This window comes from Erpetoichthys calabaricus, chromosome 11 (assembly GCF_900747795.2).
Source record: "Erpetoichthys calabaricus chromosome 11, fErpCal1.3, whole genome shotgun sequence".
Classification (NCBI taxonomy): Eukaryota; Metazoa; Chordata; class Cladistia; order Polypteriformes; family Polypteridae; genus Erpetoichthys; species Erpetoichthys calabaricus.
The window spans coordinates 33,372,174-33,394,138 of record NC_041404.2 but is presented as its reverse complement, the minus strand read 5'-3'; the positions used below and the strand labels follow the sequence as shown (position 1 = coordinate 33,394,138).

General features: G+C 38.5%; 2 protein-coding genes across 2 annotated transcripts in view; both read right to left on the bottom strand.

The window, feature by feature from the left end:
* wwc1 (WW and C2 domain containing 1) overlaps window positions 1-21,965 on the bottom strand; it is a 389,372-nt gene that overhangs the window by 291,880 nt on the left and 75,527 nt on the right. The window lies entirely within an intron of this gene.
* rars1 (arginyl-tRNA synthetase 1) overlaps window positions 1-21,965 on the bottom strand; it is a 41,116-nt gene that overhangs the window by 16,535 nt on the left and 2,616 nt on the right. Inside the window, exons 2-5 of the mRNA XM_028812928.2 lie at window positions 7,337-7,471; window positions 6,196-6,384; window positions 4,912-5,020; window positions 2,945-3,045 (exon numbers count right to left, since the gene is read on the bottom strand). Coding sequence (XP_028668761.1) covers window positions 2,945-3,045; window positions 4,912-5,020; window positions 6,196-6,384; window positions 7,337-7,471 — 534 coding nt within the window. The remainder of the gene's footprint in view (window positions 1-2,944; window positions 3,046-4,911; window positions 5,021-6,195; window positions 6,385-7,336; window positions 7,472-21,965) is intronic.

Here is a 21,965-nt window from a genome sequence, read left to right as displayed (position 1 = left end):
CTTGATAATGATGGGAAAGCTACTGTAAAACTTGTGAACTTTGTATAAGTAGAGGGGCTTAAACACCATCACTTCATTCATTTACTCGAAGAAATTGGCACAGATCATCATGACTAGATATATTTTTCTAAAGTTCATTCTCTTAACCTAGACAATTCTAGGAGCTGAAAGAGAAAAATCACCTTTTTTTGAGAACATAGGGAAAGCTAAGAACTTCCCAACAATCAGATTTATTTAGACTGTCTCTGTGACTTTGCACTTGTTGTGAACACTCTCACTCACTTAATGTAAAAAAGGCAAAGAAAAAGCGTCTTTGTTTCAAAATTACACCCATGCTCACCTCGTTCTTAAAACAGATAATAAACCACTCGTTCATGTATTTTTCACTCTTGGGGCAGTAGATGTGTCACAAATGCCAGCACAATGGTACAAGTTCCTTATAGACCTGCGTAAGGAACTTCTTGTCATTTCACTAAATAAGACAAAACTGACAAGAGGGGTCTCTAACACTAATGTCATACCCTCTAATTTTACTATGAGATATCAGCACAAGAAGTGCAGTTGAAGCTGATTAAGCTAGAATGCAGCTCTGAAGAACTATTTCACTCTGTAAAGCTGGAATAATTCTACACATCTCTGAAAAAGGCAGAGTTTCCCCACATTCAACAAGCAGAACCAAATACACTGACGTTATTTCATTTGACTTACATGAGCAAGCAAACATTCAGCTTGATGAAAATCAACAAGTCACATCACAGAACACATTTCAAAAAATGTACAGGTAACACCTGTGGTCCACAGTTTAGTAATAAAATTACCAAAGGTAACACTTTATTTTATAAAATATAAGGCTTCTACGTTAGGGAATCCATTCCCAGATGGGTTTATCCATTCCCAGGAATTCAGGAATTCCACATGTCATTCCGGGAATCCTGGGGATGACACAGTGCACGGGCATCTCACATGTGTAGGGTTTTAGAACAACCGACACTTATTTTTAATTAAACTACTGCAATATGCTGACACCAATAAAGGACTACTCTTATCTACAAGCAGTTCATGCTGTCATATAAGTACATGTATCTAGTTAGTTGCGGTAATAAGAGCGTAGAAAGAACATGTCGAGCATGCGGTCATCCAGGCAAGAGCGCACCTTCGTGCAGAGTACGCCAGCCGCTGAGAAAGCACGCTCTGCCTCCACTGAAGTAGGCAGCACATTCATCAGATACTGATATACTTGTCCTAAATAACGCCCGCACATGCCGTTGCTCTGAAACACCGCCATTTCAGCTTTTACTGATGCATCCAGTTTCTTGTCATCATTCTGTGATGGCACGTTTCTTGGCATAGATAATGTGGATGCAACAGACTGAGGCATTGCAATTTCAAGTTGCTGTTCAAAGCTGTTGTCTGATGAAGTGCAAGCTGTAGCAATGGTGCCACCTTAATTATTTTCAACTATAACTCTGTTGTTTCTTGATCGATTTTTTACACTTTTATACACTATATATGCGAGCTTGGCTGTTCCTGTTCAGAATGAAATTCCAGCAGTTTCATTTCCTGGGAATGCGGGATTCCCTTTTCTACATGTCTGTTTGTGTAGGAGCTTTGTATAAAAAGCTTTTAAAGGGAAATAAAAAAAAAAAACGGCATCAGAATCGACAGATTTAGCAACATGAAATCAGTAATCAGTTTCGGCCCTACAAAACTTGATCAATGAATCCGTAAAAACTACACCACCTTGACTATCAGTGGAAAAGAAGCTTGCATAAACTTCTCTTTTATGTTTCATTCTGTGCTATCTTTACTCACCCACCACTTTACCGGTATCCTGTAAGTACATTATTCACTCAAAGTATTGTAACACTGCAGGACACACTGTAAGGCATGGATTCTACTGCCAGCTACTACTGTGCACAATAAACATACACTCCTGTTATCCATATTCAATTGACATGGTATCCAGACCTTTACAGACCCATGTATTTACAATGAATTTGAATTTTTTAAACAATTACGCCCCAAATATAATTTTCTGGTAACATACTCCTTTCAGTATGTGAAAGTAAGAAACTTTAAACATAAACCTACCCAGCCTCTCCAGATTCCCATCAAAAACTTCAGCTAAAATTGTAAAAGATAGTGGTAAAGGCACAGGCAGCATTTCCAAATTCTACCAACTTATTTCAAATAGAGGACCCCAATAAAATCTTAGGCAACACTGCAGATAGGATTTTTCAATTATAATCTCGGATAGAAATTACATTTAGTCACCAACAGGGCAAATTCCTCATTCATTTCTGCCAATCATGGATGGTGTAATTCAGTTAAAATTACACATCACACATACCTATCTCAACTAAAATTATCCAAAATTTATCCAGGACCAGATTCGATTTGAAAAAAGTGTAATCAAACCTGCCTCACCGGGCCTTATGCTTCTGGACTACCCTACCCTTACAGCATTTTTATCCTCAACATAATCTATTTGTCAGACAGCGTTGGATTTATAACTACTTATAATCTTCAAAGAGCATTATCTGGAGTAACGGCAGGATTGGAAAACATTATGCCATGAAAAATCTGTTGTGATATTTTATACTATTCTGTTCACTTGTTGTCCTATTTCATTTATTTGGAAGAATAGGGATGTCTCATTTTATATAAACTACAAAAAAATTAAAAGTCCAAAGCATTTCAGAATCAGGAAAAAATGTATTACTGCTCTTCCAAAATAAACAGTTGGGCTTCTGTTGGACATTTCTGATGTCATATTGGGCTTTCTGTTCACATAGCACTCCAACTAGAGTGCAATGTGAGGGGTGTACAGTTTAATTTACAAACCCAAAATCAGTACCTAAATGAACAGGCCGTAGTATAAGGTAATTGATTTTTGCATTACTTGCTGCAATGTGATTTATAAAATTAGAAAAAAAATAATTACCCTTTTTCTTGGCCCAACAGGAGGAGGCTGGACACCATTTAATAGGAGGTTTGTGAGATTCTTTGATATCATCTCTCTCTTGAGATGAACATTTATAAAACCTATTTAAAAGAGAGAGATTTAGTAGAATAAACCCTTAAATTGGAGGTTATATCAGATCCAACATAATTCTAATTTTAATCACTATAGCTTATCATTATGTATGAAGGAATGGCTTAATTGTTTCCATAATTTGGTTTTGATGATTTAAATTGCACAAAAGGTAAATAAAGTGAATAGGTTAGTGCAAAAATAAAGCACAGAAGCAGTTTTATATCACTTATCTGCAAACAGACAGGAATGGTTAGATTTTCTTTTTAGAAAGAAATTTCAGTTGAACAGTTTAGCAAAAGAAAATGCATGTTGAAGTTTAAGTATTATTTTGCACACTTTTACAGTAAATAGGTATACTCCTATAGTAAGAAAATTATAGAGATATCTCAATATAAATTTCAGATATCCTACAGTGCAGTTCACCTTTTAAGATAAGGGAGACTCTCTTCAACACATTTTAAAATATGCTCTATTACATTTTCACAAACACATTTTCAGATATCTCAAATTAACTGCTTATGTATTTCAAGATTATCTCAAACACATTTTCAGATACTTCCAATTGACCTTATATGCATTTGAAGATATCTAAAATCCATGTCCAAATCTCACTAAATGACTTCTGGTCAAATTTCCTATTCTTTCAATGGGATTATCTGTCTATTTAAAGATGATTTAAATGCATTTGATATTTGCTGGCCAATTTCATGATGTTATTTTCAGATATCTGGAGTATCTTTAATTGTACTGCAGATATCTGAAAATGTTATTCAGATAACCTGAAATAAAAGAAAAACATTTTTGATTTTCCCTTTGGATTTTCCAGCATATTTGTATAAATATCTCTATATTGGTCAGTGGGTGGAGAGGGTGTATGCGCAATGTCCCCAAGGTAAACTGAACCAACGAAATTTGTATAATACATCCATTTAGAGGGGTGTGGTGTTAGCTGACTATGAGGTTTAAGGGGTTATTCCCCCTTACAATTCCATGCATGCTAATTAAGACTAAACTTGTCAACAAACATTTATTTCCTGTACTAAAATCAACAACATGCTGTTTTAAAAATTGGATTTTTCAGTACCAGTATACTGCGCAACACTATTTCAGGAATCTTGAAACAGATGTATTTTCAGATATCTGTAATTCACTTTAAGAGACCTTAAATGCACTTCTAGATATCTAAAAATGTATTCTGAGATATCTCCAAATGTTAAATTGGCTTGTCATATGCTTCTGTTACGACTTAAATCTGTGGAAATGAATGAATGCATACAGTAACTCTCTCTCTCTCTTATATATATATATATATATATATATATATATTATTATTATTACACATACATGGACATACACACACAGTATATAGTCTTATACTACTGATTCACATTACTTTTAACAAACTTTTAAAAGATAATTAACAATGTATATTTGGTTTATCTCCTTACATTATAGTACTAGGGTATTGTACCATGTTAACCATTATGAATGTAGTGAGAAGTCAAGCAAAATAACACCTTTTATTGGCTAACTAAAAAGATTACAATACAGCTCTTCATGCCCCTTCTTCAGGCAAGATGTAATCACTTACATGCAAACTCCTTACATTATATAAATAAATATAAGCAAACTTAATTTGTTTGCAAGTCATTTTGGATGACTGAGTGCTAAATGAAGCAGACAATACTATCGTGAGGATTCTTACTACATTAAATTTAAAATAACTATAACATAAATAATTTAATATAACACTGAATTAAAAGACTTAACTATCCAGAACAAATGTAACTATATACTGTAAAAATGTAGTCAACATCTGCAGAAGGTAAATAATTTCAAAAGACAATAAAGATAATAAAACATGAACACACTACCTGGTCCAGCAATTTCCATTTTTTGAATCCAATCATTCACAGGAATGTTTCTAACAATGTTTTCAGCAATGTCTCTTGGAGCAATCTTCTGTCCTTTTGATTTGAGCATCTGAAAAAGGGAAACAATTTCAACATGTTAATTTTTCTGAAAGATAATTAAACTATTTAAACTACATGTTATGAGCTTGAGTGTTTATACAAAGGGACACTTGAAACTCAGCACCTGTATCATGGAATTGTACAATTAATTAAAAGACGTTGAATCAGACTGACCAATTCAATTAACACTATCCAATTTGGACACCAATAGGCAAAATCTTTTTTCCAATCTAAACTTGAAAATATACAATAACTTAATAAAACAGACATATTTTCATATTTCCTATAGGTTTCCATAAAACATATCTGAAAATACACACATTTATAATCATATACATATATGTCAAACTATAGAACTGTCATTAACATTAATATCAATACCGATCGAAAGGAAGAAAAATAAATTTCCATTAAAAGGTGAGACAATTTGTCTACACCACAACTTTATTATACAATTAAAGACGAACAAACACCACTCAGACTAGAACATGTAGAACATGTTAACTTGGAGAGGAAAAAAAAAGGAAGAAAATATTGTTATTGTCAAGATGTTCCTGGCAGTTCTAGGCATTAGAGTCAAATCAAAGATACATGTTACTGACATTCTTCCATTAGGCTGCTCCTCCCATCTGAAGAGCTGCTCTTGGAATGGAACAACGTCTGTGTTAATGATAACTGTATATTAACTACATACATATTGAGTCCATGGCACTAACGTGTTAAGTGCTCCTGATTAAAGAATCCATACATCTTGTCATGTAATTCATTTGACAATAGAACAAACTGTTCCTTTCAAACATTGTTGGGGCAGCGTTTGGCTGTTTAATAATTTTATAAATAATTAGAACACTAAAGCATTGTGATGTATTGCATCAAACAAGAAGAACAGAAAGAATGAGCAATACTACCATCAAACATAGACAATGAAAGTAAAAAAAAATACTGTAGCACCATAATATTTAAAAAACCAGAGATTTTATTGGCTTGTTTCTCGTTGGTATGAAAGAATATTAGAACAGAATGCATGCTCTTAACTCACATTTTAACAGAAAAGGAAACTTAGTCAGTTATAGAATTACCAGCCCATGAAACAGTGCTTAAAATGGAACCAAATTACTGGCAGTACTGTGTTTACCCCCTGTTGGGAAGGATATGTGGAAGTAAACAATTTTAATTTTCTCTTACCTGCGCTATTGCCATTGCACTGTTGCATTGATAATCCCCAAATTTTGGCTGCTGATTTGGAGTTACAGATAAAACAGGGTTTTCAAGATCAGGATATGCCGCCTGAATGGCCTGACCAAAGACCTCTTGTAGCTGCTGATTAATGTTAATCATACTTTTTTCACACTTGTTTTTTTCTTCTTGGAGACTCTGAAAATATAAACACAAAGACTATATGACTAATATTCTGAATAAAAAAATCAACAAAAAAAGCAACATAATATAGCACTGCCCTTTAATTGGTGCCTTGATAAGTCCATGTGACCACCTGGTTTTCAACCAGCATTTCAGAAATTCTCCTCAGTATGTTCCTGCACGTTTGATCTTCAGTAATAATTTAATAATCAACACATGCACATTTTTAATTGTTTAAATAAGAAATAATGTGCATTGAATATTAAAAGCTATCACTGTAATTGATTAGTCAGTGATGAAACCTATTATTTATACTATAGGGTCACAGTGGGTACTGAACCTAATTATAGGCATCCGAAAGAAACCAACCCCCTTGGGAGAGTGCCAATCCATCTCTGGGCACACTTACTCACACAGAGCCAATCTACCATTCACATCTTTGGAATATGGAAAGAAACAGGAGTACCAGGCAGGAGAATGTACCATATTCAGTGTAGTTGTATTTTAATCCTTACATATAAATCAGTGCATTTATTCTTCAATCCATTTACTCAAAAACAGCCTAATTCAAGTTAAGAGGTGCAGGTAGCTCAAAACTATTTTAGCACCACTGGGGGCAATGTACAAAACAAACCTGGATGGAGTGCTGGTCAAATGGAGGGCACATTTGCTCACACCTCCATTCTGAGCCATAGAGTACCTATGAAGATGAAAAATCTGTTGAAAGTACAAACTAATTCTACAACAGTTTTATCAATGAGTTCTGTGTGTATTGCAACAGTTAAAAAAAGCTTTGCAAGGTGTGCTTTACAAAAGTTAACAGAGAACCTGGTACTCTGTAGGACTAGCATTCAAGATGTGAAAAAGTTATTTGGTAATACTTTATAATAACGTACAAGTCTTTTTATCAACTACTCTTTACAATAGATGAATAGTTTCACTATAGGTGTGAAGCTATCACTCTCACCTTTTTTAGAATATTCACACGGTACTTCAATTTTGCGTTTTCTTCCCTTAGATCATCCAAATGAGAAGACACGCTATGTGTATCAGGGTTCTTCAAACATTCAATTTCAGCCCAAAGAGACTTTATTTCTCTTTCCTAAACATGAAGATATACAAATGTGTTACATTTAAAGAATAGCTCTCAGCATTTGTTAAGAAACAAAATCCAAAGTTAAAAATCTTAACTGTATCAAAAAGAAAAAACAAATACCTAAAACATTGTACAGTAGACCCCCGCGAAGTTGTGGTACAGAGTTTGCAGCCTCAGTCATTTGCAGATTTGTCCTTAGAACCTATCTAATAATTGTTAGCGGAAACCGCAAATATCTTCCGCAATTTTTACGGCTTTTATCGTGGCAATACTGCACTGTAGACAGAGACCAGGAAGCAACTGTAGAGGAAAACGTGGCTTGGGATGGTGAAAGTAGCCAATAGAATTTGAAACTGCAACTCCCAGCAGTCTCTGCAGTGGCTCTGATTGGTCTTCTGCCGAGGGTGCTGGGGCTGGTGGGGTCAAATGATGTCAGCACGGCTTTTAAAAAGGGGGCCAGAGACCAAAAACAAAAAAAAAAGTTTTTGTAATTTGTGTTACAAGTTCCTGTCTGTCTGCCTTCTCTTGGGTTACCTGTACTTATTCATTTTGTCCTGGATCGTTTCATGCGTCTGGATTGTCTGCCTGTGTACATGAGGACTGTAAGTGGATTCATGGCCATCCTGCAAAGAAAGGAGCGCTCCTGAACCCATCCACCCGTCTTCACCATTTCAGGAACTAGCGGTAGGACTATCTTTACATTCCCATTCAACCTGCAGATCTCTGGACTATCTATTTTCATCATTACATTTCATCCGTTGCCGTTTTTCATGATTTACTCTGTGTGTTTTGTTTGTGCTTTGTTGTATTTAATGTGTAATCGCCGTAAGGGGAACAGGGGTGGTATTGTTGTTTTCATTTACTTCATTTGTTTTCATTACATTCGTTATTTGCTGTTTGATAACCGGTTTGCTTTGTTTTTGTCTCGGTTTGTGAGTACGTGTGGGTCTGGCCAAGGCTGGGTGCATCCCTGGAATCTCCACCATAAAAATAAATAAATTGCCATCTTCTCAACATCATTTCTCCTTGCTGCTGATTGACTGTGATGCATCCCCAGCGGAGTGTTCGTGTTTTCCGTTTTGTTCCTCTTAACCCTTAAACCACCAGAACCGGCTATAGTCGTTTCCCAGTGCCATTTGTGAGCACGCGGGAGCAGATCAGTCAGTGCCGTACATTCGTTGAGCAACAAGCTCATGACCACTGCCAGCACCCCTAGAAGACACGGACGCTCCTCAAAAAAACCCTCTTAAAAAATGTTGATAGACTACTTTCACATTGCTCCCTTACTTGCTGGGCTTACTTGCAGCTGCTCTGTCACGTGATATGCTTCTCACGCGGCACATACTTAAAAGCCTGAACAGCACCTGTCCTTTTTGGCTGATTGCTTTGTTTCTCTCTCCTCCCCCAGACATCCTCTGCTCCTGTTGTGGGTCCCGCTCCCGTTGTGCTCCCCTGTGATGTTTGCCTATTCTTTTAAATCGAGAACTAACAGCATACTGAGTTTGTTTTACTTCTGAAAGAGACATGTTTGTTTGAAGTGTTTGAATAAAGTTCCTGTCTCTACAATCTCCTGTATTTTCTGTGCAAACCTGTGACCCAAGCGTGACACCCTGCAGCACTGCAGCCTTACTGTCCCTGGGATTGAGCCGCTGCACTAGACTAGCCTGCCAGCATCAGCGCTTACCTCTGTGTGCTTGAGTGCAGCCTCGGTGATTTACTGAGATTCATCAATTGCGTCAGTTGCACCTTGCACATTAACCCCCAAGTATGTGGCAGTTTAAGAGTTAAAGCACCGAGATGCCACCAACATGCCCCGCACCTTCTAAGGCTTCTGGCAATGAAAATGCGCTTGCATGAATTACAGTACATATAGTGGTAACAACAGTATTTTACATTCTAGCACTGCGGGTGACATATCAGTACAGTACTGTACAGTATGCAGGTTTACCTTTATATTCTTTATTTTAGGTAATGTATTAAGCTGAGTTTGAAATTAAAGTGTTTTGGGGGCATATTTAGGGTTTAAACTATAAAAATAGGCTTTTTTTTTTAACCACGTCCAAAAATCGCGTTTTTTCACAATTCGCGGGTGCTCTAGGAACGTAACCCCCGCGAATTCTGGGGGTGTACTGTATATATAAACTTAACAGTAGAGTGGAAATGTAATGTAACTAATGTTAATCTCCAATAAGGTTAAATGTTGAAATTTGAATTTGTCACTGAAACAGACAAATTCAACAAAACAATAATTTTTATTTAACTGTAAACAGTATTGGCATAATTTAATTGTACTAAAATAAAAAAGCAGGAACATTTTTTTTTACAACTTTAAAACTTGATTTTGGTAATGATAATTCCTTCTCTATATATTGTTTATGTCATTTTAATTATAACTGTGTTATAAACATAAGAATGAAGAAATAAAAATATGTAGAAAATCTGATGTGGCCAGGACATGACTTTCTCCATATACAGCACACAACATGAGTACAGCACTCAGTGTGAAGGAAACAAAGATGCAAAATGCAATAGTCTTTCTTTCAATGTTCTAAAGGCATATTCAAAATGAAGCCCTTCTTTCAGGCAAGTACATGCTGTATAAACACATTTAGTATTAGTTTCAGGTATGTTACTCAGAGCTATTAATGCATTGCACGTTAAGTGTCATATTAAGTTAATTTAATCATTAGATAATTGGTTCAATTACATATATGTTTAGTTGCACATGAAGTAAAGTGAAATAGTTACAGTTTACTTAATAATTTGTTCAAAACTTTGTAATAATGTCAAATATTCACCTTGGCAATCTAAACAGGAAGTAAAGCATAAATCTAAGCCCACTCCAGAAACATCATGCAAAAGGCAGTAAGCAAACCTGGATGTGGCTCCAGTAATAGGCAGCACACACTCTCACGTAATGAATGCAGGTCCTCCTGCTGCCTGACAGGTCTAGATGTCCTGGCTTAAACTCACAGCCCATGCTCTACCTGTGTGGAATCTTAACATTCTCCTTATATTAGGAAGGGCATTCCTCTGGATATTCCAGTTATCTTTACATACCCAAAAGAAATCTAAATTAGATTAACTGCCAAACTGAAGTCGACCCGGTAAGCAAGTGAGAATCTGCTAGAACTGCCTCTGTCGCCAGGAATCCTTAATGTGCAAACTCTACAATGCTCCTTCTGAGATTTGAACCAGGAGCCTGGAGCTGTGAGGCAGCAGCAGCACTAACCACTGTGTCAATGTGCAAATGTATGTAATTATTAATATTTAATTCTACAGAAAACTGTTTGAAAATAACATTAGAAGTGGATTAAATAAATTGGGAAAGGGGATCAACTTAGGTCTACTCCATATACTGTAAGAAAGTCAAAATATCTGTCACAGTATAAGAAAATACATTTGTGTTTGACGCCATACCAAGAGGTACTAACACATACTTAAAAAATGAAAATGCTAGCAAAATGAAGACAGCAGAGGCGATTTACTCACCTTTCTTTATAATGTAGAAATTTACAGACAAATAGCAACAAAGCATTTAAGAAGTGACTGCTCTAACAACTCTCCTACCTGCTAATTCACCTTCCTTGGTTTTCAGAATGAAGGCATTCCAGGCTTCATCATGGTCTGTGCTGCTTAGGACACGTTCCTAACATCCATTGCCGGCTGAAGCCCACTTGGAGCCCTACGCGGGGTAGACGGAGAGGACGGACGTCGCCCCTCATTGTTCATAGTGACTAGTCGGTATTATCAGACTTCGACGACCTGTATTCCACCTCGGAGCCCCGAGCGCGCGCCCCTTTAGTAGTACAATGCAGTCCCTTTGTCTATACCGCGGACTGGACTTGCCTTGGTGTGCGCACTTTCACTTTCATTAAAGTTGCCCAGCGGGTAACAACGCCCACTCAGTATGATCCGAGTCCGATGACCGTGGGATGAGTCAGTATGATCCGGGTTCGATGACTGGGGGATGTTAGGCTGGGTGTTCTCCTCGGTGTACGGGGCACGCACCCCGTGAATTTAAAAAAAAAAGAGCTCCTCAGATGACGGCGGCCCAGCCTAATGGATTGACAGGCTCTGCTACTACCCATACTAGTTTTCTCTCACAACAGTATGGCTGAGTGCCGTTGGTCAAGCACAGTGCCCTGTAATTGACTAGAATGGCATGTTGAAGGTCGCAGTTGAAGTCTGTGCCCAGTTGTACAGCCATTGTCTTCAATTTCTTGAATCCACGCAATTATTATTTTTTTAATGTTTGGAGTAGAGTTGCAATATTTGTTTTGACGTTCTGAAAGCGACAACTTTATGAATCAAAGTGCATAAATTTATATTCCGAGAACTACTGATATGTGTAATATAAATATACCTGTAAAAACGTATAAAGTTAAAATAATAATAAAACTTGCAAAAAAATGTGTAACCTTTGGTATATTTTTTTTTTACCCTCTTACGTAACAAAATGTTTACCGTTTACTTCCGTGTGCCACCGTAATGTAACTAAGAACGTAATATTAAAAAAATAAAGTTAATTCGTCAGTTAAAATGCATTCTTGTTTATTCAAAGTGACTTGTAGGACATTATTTTATGTAAAATGGTTACCTTAAATGACGAATGTCGTCCCAATATTTGCTGCCAAGTAGACTCGAGATTCTGCTCTTTATATGAATCGAAAGAATCCTAATCTGATTGTCTGACGCCCACTGGTAACTGTCAAACAGAAACTTTTACTGCTAGTGGAGGGTGTGTTCCTTTTTTTCGGGTTTGCGTGGAACCCGACAGGGTGCTAACATAACAAAACAATGGCTAAAAGGCTTCGAATTATTCAGTTGAGTTCGTTGAGAAATACTGATCTCAGAAATATCGTATCATTATTTCTTAGTTAAATGTCAGAAATCTCTCAAAGCGACAGGACTACAGCATCTGCCCTGTGGGCATGAATCACGTTTCCCAAACACGCCGCTTGAGATGAGTGAATGATAACGAAACCGATAGCAAAGTCGCCGTCTTTCTAGCACTTGCATTACTTAGACGGCCTGTAGATGGCAGTTAATAGTAACAGGTTGCCGTTTTGTTCATAAGGACGGCCTGATTTAGGCATTTAGATCTGTACCTTAAGAATTGTAGGTCAGGACATGCTAAAGTAATTGCTAACTGTGACAATAATATAATTAGATTAAAGCCTTTTACTTTTCCTAAGAAATAGTCGCAAATACATTAGAAATGTTTGACATTCTAAGCAAATACACAAAGTACTAGAAATCGATGTATCTGTGTATGTGGGGAGTAAAACGTAGTAAGGTGCACTACTCCCCACATGAATTGCTCTTCTCAAATGTTTGCCATATAAATTTCAAAATTATCCACCTTTCTTTTTCTAACTCACGTTTTTGGCACAGATTAGAAAGAAGGCCAAGTCAATTCAGTCTGACAGTAGCCATCCTCTTTTTCACAAACTTCAAGCTGCAGATTTAGGATCCCAGATAGAGAAAAGCCAAGCAAAATGACACCTTTAATTGGCTAACTAGAAAGATTACAATATGCAAGCTTTCGAGGCAACTCAGGCCCCTTCTTCAGGCAAGACAACATATTTAAGGACTCTTATTCCCAGCTAAGCATTATGAATTCTGTTACTTGTAAGGAAACTTCTAAATGCTAAGTTCTGAATTATTGTTTTGTGTACTGAAAAAGGTAATTATTATTTATCTTTGTACTAATCTTGACAGAGAGAACTTATAATACTAGATGTCAGCTTGTGTCTTGGCTCATTTTCTTCAGTGTCTTCCTTTATCTTTAAAACACTATCCTGCTGTCTACACACTACCCCAGAGCACTGGGTGGAAGACAAGAAACAAAACTGGACTGAACTGCTGGGCACACTTACACATATGCCCATTAAGTGTTTGGAGTTATACAAATATCTCACAATATGTTTAGTTTCTCAAGGTAAAAAAGTAAAGAAAAAGAAAGGGATGTATTGAATGCAATTCCTTTTTGACACAGACAGATGGCAGTGCACATGCACCACACAGCAGAATTCAACAAGCCAGCAGGTGAGTATGGTGTAGGGCAGGTAAGATCAGGATACCCACAGTTCAGGGACCTTACGTCCTGGGGGAAGAAACTGTCCCTGAAGAAAGGGGAGCATGAGGTGAGACTACAGCAGCATTTACCAGAAAGCAGAAGTGAAAACAGGCGATGAGTCGGGAGGCTAGCTCTCCTCAGACATTGGATGGAGTAGGTGGTATGAAGCTGTCGAAGGTGTCAGTCCCTCAATGATTTTTGAAGCAGTATGGACAGTTCTTTGAAGAAGCTTGCAGTATTGGCAAGGTAAGTTACCAAAGCACACTGTGATGCATCCACTCAGAATACGTTCAATAGTGCAGTGGCAGAAGTGATGACAAATGAAGATCTAAGCAGAATGGATACAGCAATGGGTGACCTAAGTGTCCCTTTCGATACTGAAAATACTACATTGTTTAAAAATGAGCTAACAGCACTGCAAATTAACAATTACCCTACAATGTAAAATGTATTTTCTTACCAAGAAATTACATAACAGGCAAGAGAAATACACAATTTTTAACTTATTTCATTTGACATTTTTATTTATTATTTTTTTTAATATAGAACTTAAAGTCTTTATATTGGAATTTACAGTGGATTCACAGAAAGTATTCACGCCACTTCACTTTCTTCACACTTCAATGTGTAGTAGCTTTAATTTTTAAATGGGTACATTTACAATGTCTACACTGAACAACCAATAATGACAAAGTGAAAACATATTTTCAGAAAGGTTTGTAAATTATTTAAAAAGTCAAAAACTGAAAACTCTCCTTTATGTAAGTGTTCACACCATTTATTCAATACTTTGTAGAAGCTACTGTAGAAACAATTAAAGCTCTTAAAATTGTTTAATTTACTAGTTTCTCAAATCCCATTGTAACTAAAGTAGAATGTTACATGCTTTGTTTTGTATTTGATCTTCTATGTGCTCTGTGTGTTTAAATCACTACGTGCTTCTTAAACAGGCTTTCTCTTCCTCCGACAGGACACAGAATCCATTACATTCGTGATATTACAGCTCACTGAATAATTAAAATACTGAGATGTATACTTGATTTCATTTTCATGATGATAGGAGTTAAAGCATGTTATTAAACATGGGAACACAGTGGCGCAGTGATTGTTCCTGCATCACGCAAGATGCTTGCTGCGTTGTGTGTGATGAAATAATTCATTGCAGCTGTACTGTACTGTCTCTATCTAACTTACTAACCCCCAATTCCTGTCCTTACTTTTCTCTTTCTCCAAATACCCAATTGCCACACAATCAGCTCTGTAATAGACGTCAAGCCATCTGTAAGCTTAGAACGCCGATTCTTCAAAACTTTTAAGGAACATCGAAATATTTTCGTAGTACATGTTTAATTATTCTATCCATCTATCCTTCCAGTGTCGCTCCAGCCCCAGCAAGAATACAGCGCGAGACAGAAACAATCCGTGAACGGAGCAGCAGCTCCTCGCTAGCGCTGCGGCACAGTGACCTCAAATGTTTAATTATTAACAATATAGATTATTTAAATGATGTTAACATTTAATCTGTATAATATAATAAATATATTTTCCTGCATTTCATCTTAAAAATGATATCATCATCATATGTAAATACGTGCTTTATAAAGTGTCTCACGTTGTGCAATATTATAACTGTATCGCAAGTTTACAGTGAGGTAATTGTACTAATAAGTACAAACAGTTCTACAAGGAGCACTTGATGGACTGATTGAGTGAGTTTAGAGTTCTTGGGATGAAACTGTTTCTGAACCGCGAGGAAAGGCTCAGAAGTGTTTACCATATGAGAGCAGTTCAATTGAAAGCATGGCTGAGGCAGCATGTGCTTGATGCTGTATACCGATAATCTCTTTCCAATCATCTGCTGTAGAGCTGGGATTCCCCACTCAGATACAGTGATATAAATACTCCGAGTGGTGCAGTGAGAGTAATATGGAAAAAGATGATCCACTGTAGCAACCCCTAACAGGAGCAGCTGAAAGAAGAAAAAGAAGGTGTAGTGAGAGTAACAATGCTAAAGCAGCATTGGTATTTAGAATAGTTTGACCATTCTGTGGACCATTATATTGTTACAGGTTAATTACAATCAGATGCATTAAACTAATAAACAATATGCGATTAATTTCAGTGTATTTATAAAGCTGCGTCAGGGATGTGGATCTAAAAAGAAAGGGAAACCACACTGGAACAGTAGCACTACTTTGACGCTGGGTGCCGCCAGTTTGCAAAACCGAGCAGAGAACTTGCGTATGCCAGGGTTGGAGCTACTGTGAAAATGTGCATGGCTTTACGCCAAGTTTAGGTTTTATACATCGCAATTTGAGTGTGGAAATGGGCTTACGCCCGGTTTATACATGAGGCCCCTGGTGATTCCGAACCTCTTCAGTTTCACCAACGAGGCAAATGTGCTCCTGGGAACAATCAAAGCTTTAGAAATGCTTTCACCCCCCTTCCCTGGTCTGTGTCTCACTACAGTTATATCACAGAGGTCTACATAGAGTTCCTCTGACTTTATGGCTTGGTTTTTGTCTTGACATGCAAAGTGAATTGTGAACCTCATATACACAGGTACACAAGTGTCTTTCTAAACCATCCAAATACAGTGCATCCAGAAAGTATTCACAGCGCATCACTTTTTCCACATTTTGTTATGTTACAGCCTTATTCCAAAATGGATTAAATTCATTTTTTCCTCAGAATTCTACACACAACACCCCATAATGACAAAAAAGTTTACTTGAGGTTTTTGCAAATTTATTAAAAATAAAAAAAACTGAGAAATCACATGTACATAAGTATTCACAGCCGTTGCTCAATACTTTGTCGATGCACCTTTGGCAGCAATTACAGCCTCAAGTCTTTTTGAATATGATGCCACAAGCTTGGCACACCTATCCTTGGCCAGTTTCGCCCATTCCTCTTTGCAGCACCTCTCAAGCTCCATCAGGTTGGATGGGAAGCGTTGGTGCACAGCCATTTTAAGATCTCTCCAGAGATGTTCAATCGGATTCAAGTCTGGGCTCTGGCTAGGCCACTCAAGGACATTCACAGAGTTGTCCTGAAGCCACTCCTTTGATATCTTGGCTGTGTGCTTAGGGTCGTTGTCCTGCTGAAAGATGGACCGTCGCCCCAGTCTGAGGTCAAGAGCGCTCTGGAGCAGGTTTTCCTCCAGGATGTCTCTGTACATTGCTGCAGTCATCTTTCCCTTTATCCTGACTAGTCTCCCAGTCCCTGCCGCTGAAAAACATCCCCACAGCATGATGCTGCCACCACCATGCTTCACTGTAGGGATGGTATTGGCCTGGTGATGAGCGGTACCTGGTTTCCTCCAAACGTGATGCCTGGCATTCACACCAAAGAGTCCAATCTTTGTCTTATCTGACCAGAGAATTTTCTTTCTCATGGTCTGAGAGTCCTTCAGGTGCCTTTTGGCAAACTCCAGGCAGGCTGCCATGTGCCTTTTACTAAGGAGTGGCTTCCGTCTGGCCACTCTACCATACAGGCCTGATTGGTGGGTTGCTGCAGAGATGGTTGTCCTTCTGGAAGGTTCTCCTCTCTCCACAGAGGACCTCTGACAGAGTGACCATCGGGTTCTTGGTCACCTCCCTGACTAAGGCCCTTCTCCCCCGATCACTCAGTTTAGATGGCCGGCCAGCTCTAGGAAGAGTCCTGGTGGTTTCGAACTTCTTCCACTCACGGATGATGTAAGCCACTGTGCTCATTGGGACCTTCAAAGCAGCAGAAATTTTTCTGTAACTTTCCCCAGATTCGTGCCTCGAGACAATCCTGTCTCGGAGGTCTACAGACAATTCCTTTGAATTCATGCTTGATTTGTGCTCCGACATGAACTGTCAACTGTGGGACCTTATATAGACAGGTGTGTGCCTTTCCAAATCATGTCCAATCAACTGAATTTACCACAGGTGGACTCCAATTAAGCTGCAGAAACATCTCAAGGATGATCAGGGGAAACAGGATGCACCTGAGCTCAATTTTCAGCTTCATGGCAAAGGCTGTGAATACTTATGTACATGTGCTTTCTCAATTTTTTTATTTTTAATAAATTTGCAAAAGTCTTAAATTTTTTTCACGTTGTCATTATGGGGTGTTGTGTGTAGAATTTTGAGGAAAAAAATGAATTTAATCCATTTTGGAATAAGGCTGTAACATAACAAAATGTGGAAAAAGTGATGCGCTGTGAATACTTTAAGGATGCACTGTAATTCAGTTTGCCACAGATGGACTCCAATCACGTTCTGGACACATCTCAAGGAGAATCAAAGCAAACAGGATGCACCCACCCAAAATTTGAACTGTCCCAGCAAAGGGACTGAATACTTAATTAAATTAGAGGTTTCAGTTTTTGATTTTTTAATAAATTTACAAACCCTAATGAAAACATGTATTCACTTTGTCATTGTGGATTATTGAATGTAGGTTGATGGGCAGAAATGGCAAATTTACCCATCTTAAACAAAATCTATAACCCAATGAAGTGTGCAGAAAGTGAAGGGGTCTGAATAACTTCTGAATTCATCCATCCCACTATATCCCCACTACAGGGTCACGGGGGTCTGCTGGAGTCAATCCCTGTCAACACAGGGTGCAAGGCAGGAAACAAACTCCGGGCAGGGCACCAGCCCACTGCAGGGCACACACACCCACACACCAAGCACACACTAGGGACAATTTAGAATCACCAATACACCTAACCTGCAACTGTGACGCCATATTAGCCGTTGCTAACAAACCACAAGGTTTGGAAAGGTTATCTGGCAATGAAGCAATACCAACCATTACTTGTACAATTACTCATCTGGCAGTGGCCTCAACGAACCACATGTGGAGTTTACTGGTCTGCTGTTTTTATTTTATTTCTTACATTTATTATTGTTTTCATTTTTGCTTAGTTTTACCTTAACAGCCAAAAATACCCGACACTATGAAAATTACTAGCATAATATTTTCTTTTTTATTATTTTTTCCCCTCCCTCTAACCCTTTTCTCTCTCTTTCAATACATAAAGGATTAAACGTTTATTTTTAGTATATGACATGGGCCACTGTGTTCAAATGGCAATTACTGTATATACTCGCGTATAAGTCAGGTCTTGAAACCTGAAAAATCGATCATAAAAATCAGACCCCGACTTATACGCCCGTTCAAAACTGCAACTTATTTTTTTTTTTTTTTTTTACATCTTCTTGCTTCCTCCAATCTCACATCAGTTTCTCAGACACATCGAATTTTGTTGCAGCAGCGCAGTTACCAATTTCTTTTGCCACTTCAACGACTTTTAATTTAAAACCAGCTTCATATTTTGTTCTGATCGACCGCTCCATCGTAGATAAGGGATGCTCTCACGATAAAGGTGTGTGAAGGTGTGAGATACAAAAAACATAAAACAGTGCAAACGTTGCTTCAGAATAGTTTGGGTATTACCGTGTGGTCACGCATGCACAATGCATAGAAAATAAAGGCAGTGTGCTCCGTGGTTACTCTCTTAGGTGGGTGTTAGCATATCATAATCTCTTGGACCAATAGCGTGAAGTTTCCGCAATCGACTTATACGATCAACATTATAAAATACCGGAAATTATACGGTAAAACCAAGTCCCGACTTATTCGCGGGAGACTTGTCCACAAGTAAATATGGTAAGTACAGAGAGTTTCTCTCAAAAGAGGCCCTGAATATTCTGTAATAACTCTCACTAGGGCACAGAAATCTGAACGAAACAATGTGCTATATGCTCCTCAGTACAGTGGAACCTCGGTTCACGAACGTCTCAGTACACGTACAAATCGGTTTACGACCAAAAAGTTCGCCAAACTTTTGCCTCGGTCCACGACCACACAATCGGTATACGAACAATCCAGTTTCCCTTTCGGTTTGTACATGTTCAGTCTCTCCCTGTGCATTTCTTGTGCAGCGAGCAAGAGAGAGAGAGCGCGACACACACACACACACAGGCAGTGCGAGAGAGACTCACGCACACACACAGGCAGCACGAGAGAGAGACTCACGCACACACACAGGCAGCGCGAGAGAGACTCGCACACACACACACAGGCAGCGCGAGAGAGACTCGCACACACACACAGGCAGTGCGAGCGAGAGAGAGAGAGAGAGAGAGCTGGACACATAAGGTAGGAAGGCAGTTAAAGAATGCACTGGGCTTGATTTTGTTTTCACTTCTGTTTACAGCGATCGGTTCATAGCGTGCATTGTTGCAATGTTATTTTTCTTGGTGGTTTATTAAATTACGGATTTTTTCAAATGTTCATTTTTTTCCCTGTGCTTAAAACTCATTAAAAAAAAGTGTTTTTAGCCAGCGGTTGGTAGCACTATAGCGCGAACTATTGCAGTGTTAGTTTTCTCTGTTGTTCAAGGTTTTCTCAGTGTTATTCAATGTTTTTACATTTAGCTTACTATTACGCTGTGCATTCTATGGTATAATTAACTATATTTGTGCTTAAAAACTTAAAAAATATATATATTTACATACAGTTCATATGGTCTGGAATGGATTAATTGTATTTACATACAATCCTATGGGGGAAATTGCTTCGGTTCACGACCAAATCGGGTTACAACCAGAGTTTTGGAACGAATTATGGTCGTGAACCGAGGTTCCACTGTGCAGTATATGGAGCTTCAAACAAGCCGGGATGCCCCTGCATCAGAGCAATGAGGTAGGTGCCTGACAGCCGTCACGACATTTAACCACCATTTGCAACTTTTGGGTGCATACCACCTGTACTCCTTCACTCCGTCACTCGACTTCTCATCAGGATGGTGGTGTACAGTACTGAGCAGCACGTCTTCATGATGCGAACCTATTCAGTCACCAATTCGTTTAAGCGATGCCAGAATCAACTGGATGATCATAGGTTAACAGAAGGTTACTTCCTGCAAGATGGAGCAACATGTCACCCATCGGCAAGGAGCATGGCAGAAATTGAGTTCTTCTTCGGCAACAGGGTAATTTCAAAGGGGCTTTGGCCACTACGGTCGCCGGATCTGACACCACCAGACGTCTTCCTTTGGGGTAGGCTCAAAGGTAAAGTCTATTGGAGCAAGTCTCGCACTGTGTAAGATTTGAAGGAACACATCCAACGTGAAATTGCTGCTATTTCCATCCCCCTCAACCCCCACCCTCACATGTATTGCAATCGATTACACATACGTCAAGGTATATAGCATATTTTTTGGTTCAGATGGCTTCATCCTAACGGGAGTTACAACAGAATATTCTGGGCTTCTTTTGAGTGAATCTCCCTGTATAATTCTAAGCTCTGCCATTGCCTAGTCTGTCTGCATCTAGGTTAGGATTATTAGTTAGAATTGATTAGCCCAGAGGGAAATTTAAGGCACCATTACACAGATACAAGAAAGTAAGCCAAGACACAACAACTAAGAACAAGTCTTATCATCAGTATACTCAGTCAAGATTAGTACAAGGAAGAACAAATTACCTTTAATGGTACACAAAATAAAAATTCGGCCGCATCCCTACAAGTAACAGAATTCATAATGTTAATGGCTCTGGGAATAAAAGAGTCCTTAACTCTGTTACTCTTAATGCTCGGGAACCTAAATCAGTAGCCTGATGGCAACATCTAAAATTTAGCAAAAAGAAGATGGCTACCGTCAGACTGAATTGACTTCTTTCTAACCGGTTTGTGATGCACTTCACTGAAAGACGTGTGTTGCAAACCAATAATTTTCCTGCTAATTTTGACAATGTTGTTAAGATGGTCTGGCAACCCCACCTTTAAGAAGAAGCTGCTATTAACAGTCACACTTTCTGTTCAAAACATCCAGAATGCACCTCACCAAGCTGGGGTCAAAAACAGAATTAATCAATCAGTTTGCCAAATAAAATGTGACAAACATAGAACCCCCTCTCTATCCCTCATAATCTTAGATGCCCTTTGTGTTTTTTAGTGGCTATCTGCACTACACACCTTCTGTGGTCTCTCGCTCTTACAGATTCACTCTGCACAAAATCCCTACGATCAGACCATACCTGATGGAGTATGCAGCTCAATGCTGGTGCAGGCTTTGGTCTTCTCATATCTGGACTACCGCAACTATCTGCTAGAATGAGTACCAGCATGTGTCACCAAGCCACCGAGGATGACTCAAAATGCAGAAGCACGTCTGGTGTTCAACCGGCCAAGGTGGGCAGCTCATGTCGCACCACTTTACAAATCACTACACTGGCCTTCTGTAGCGGTACATGTTAAGTTCAAACCTTTGAAGCCCAACTACAGAGTAGTCACGAGGTCAGCACCTGTATAGTTTGTGATTTTGATATACTTTGTTAACCCCCTGAGAGAAAACAGTCTTTTCGCATACTCTTTGGGGGTCAGAGAGCATGGTCAGTTAAGGGCATTGCTCGGGGGACCAGTGGAGTAGGA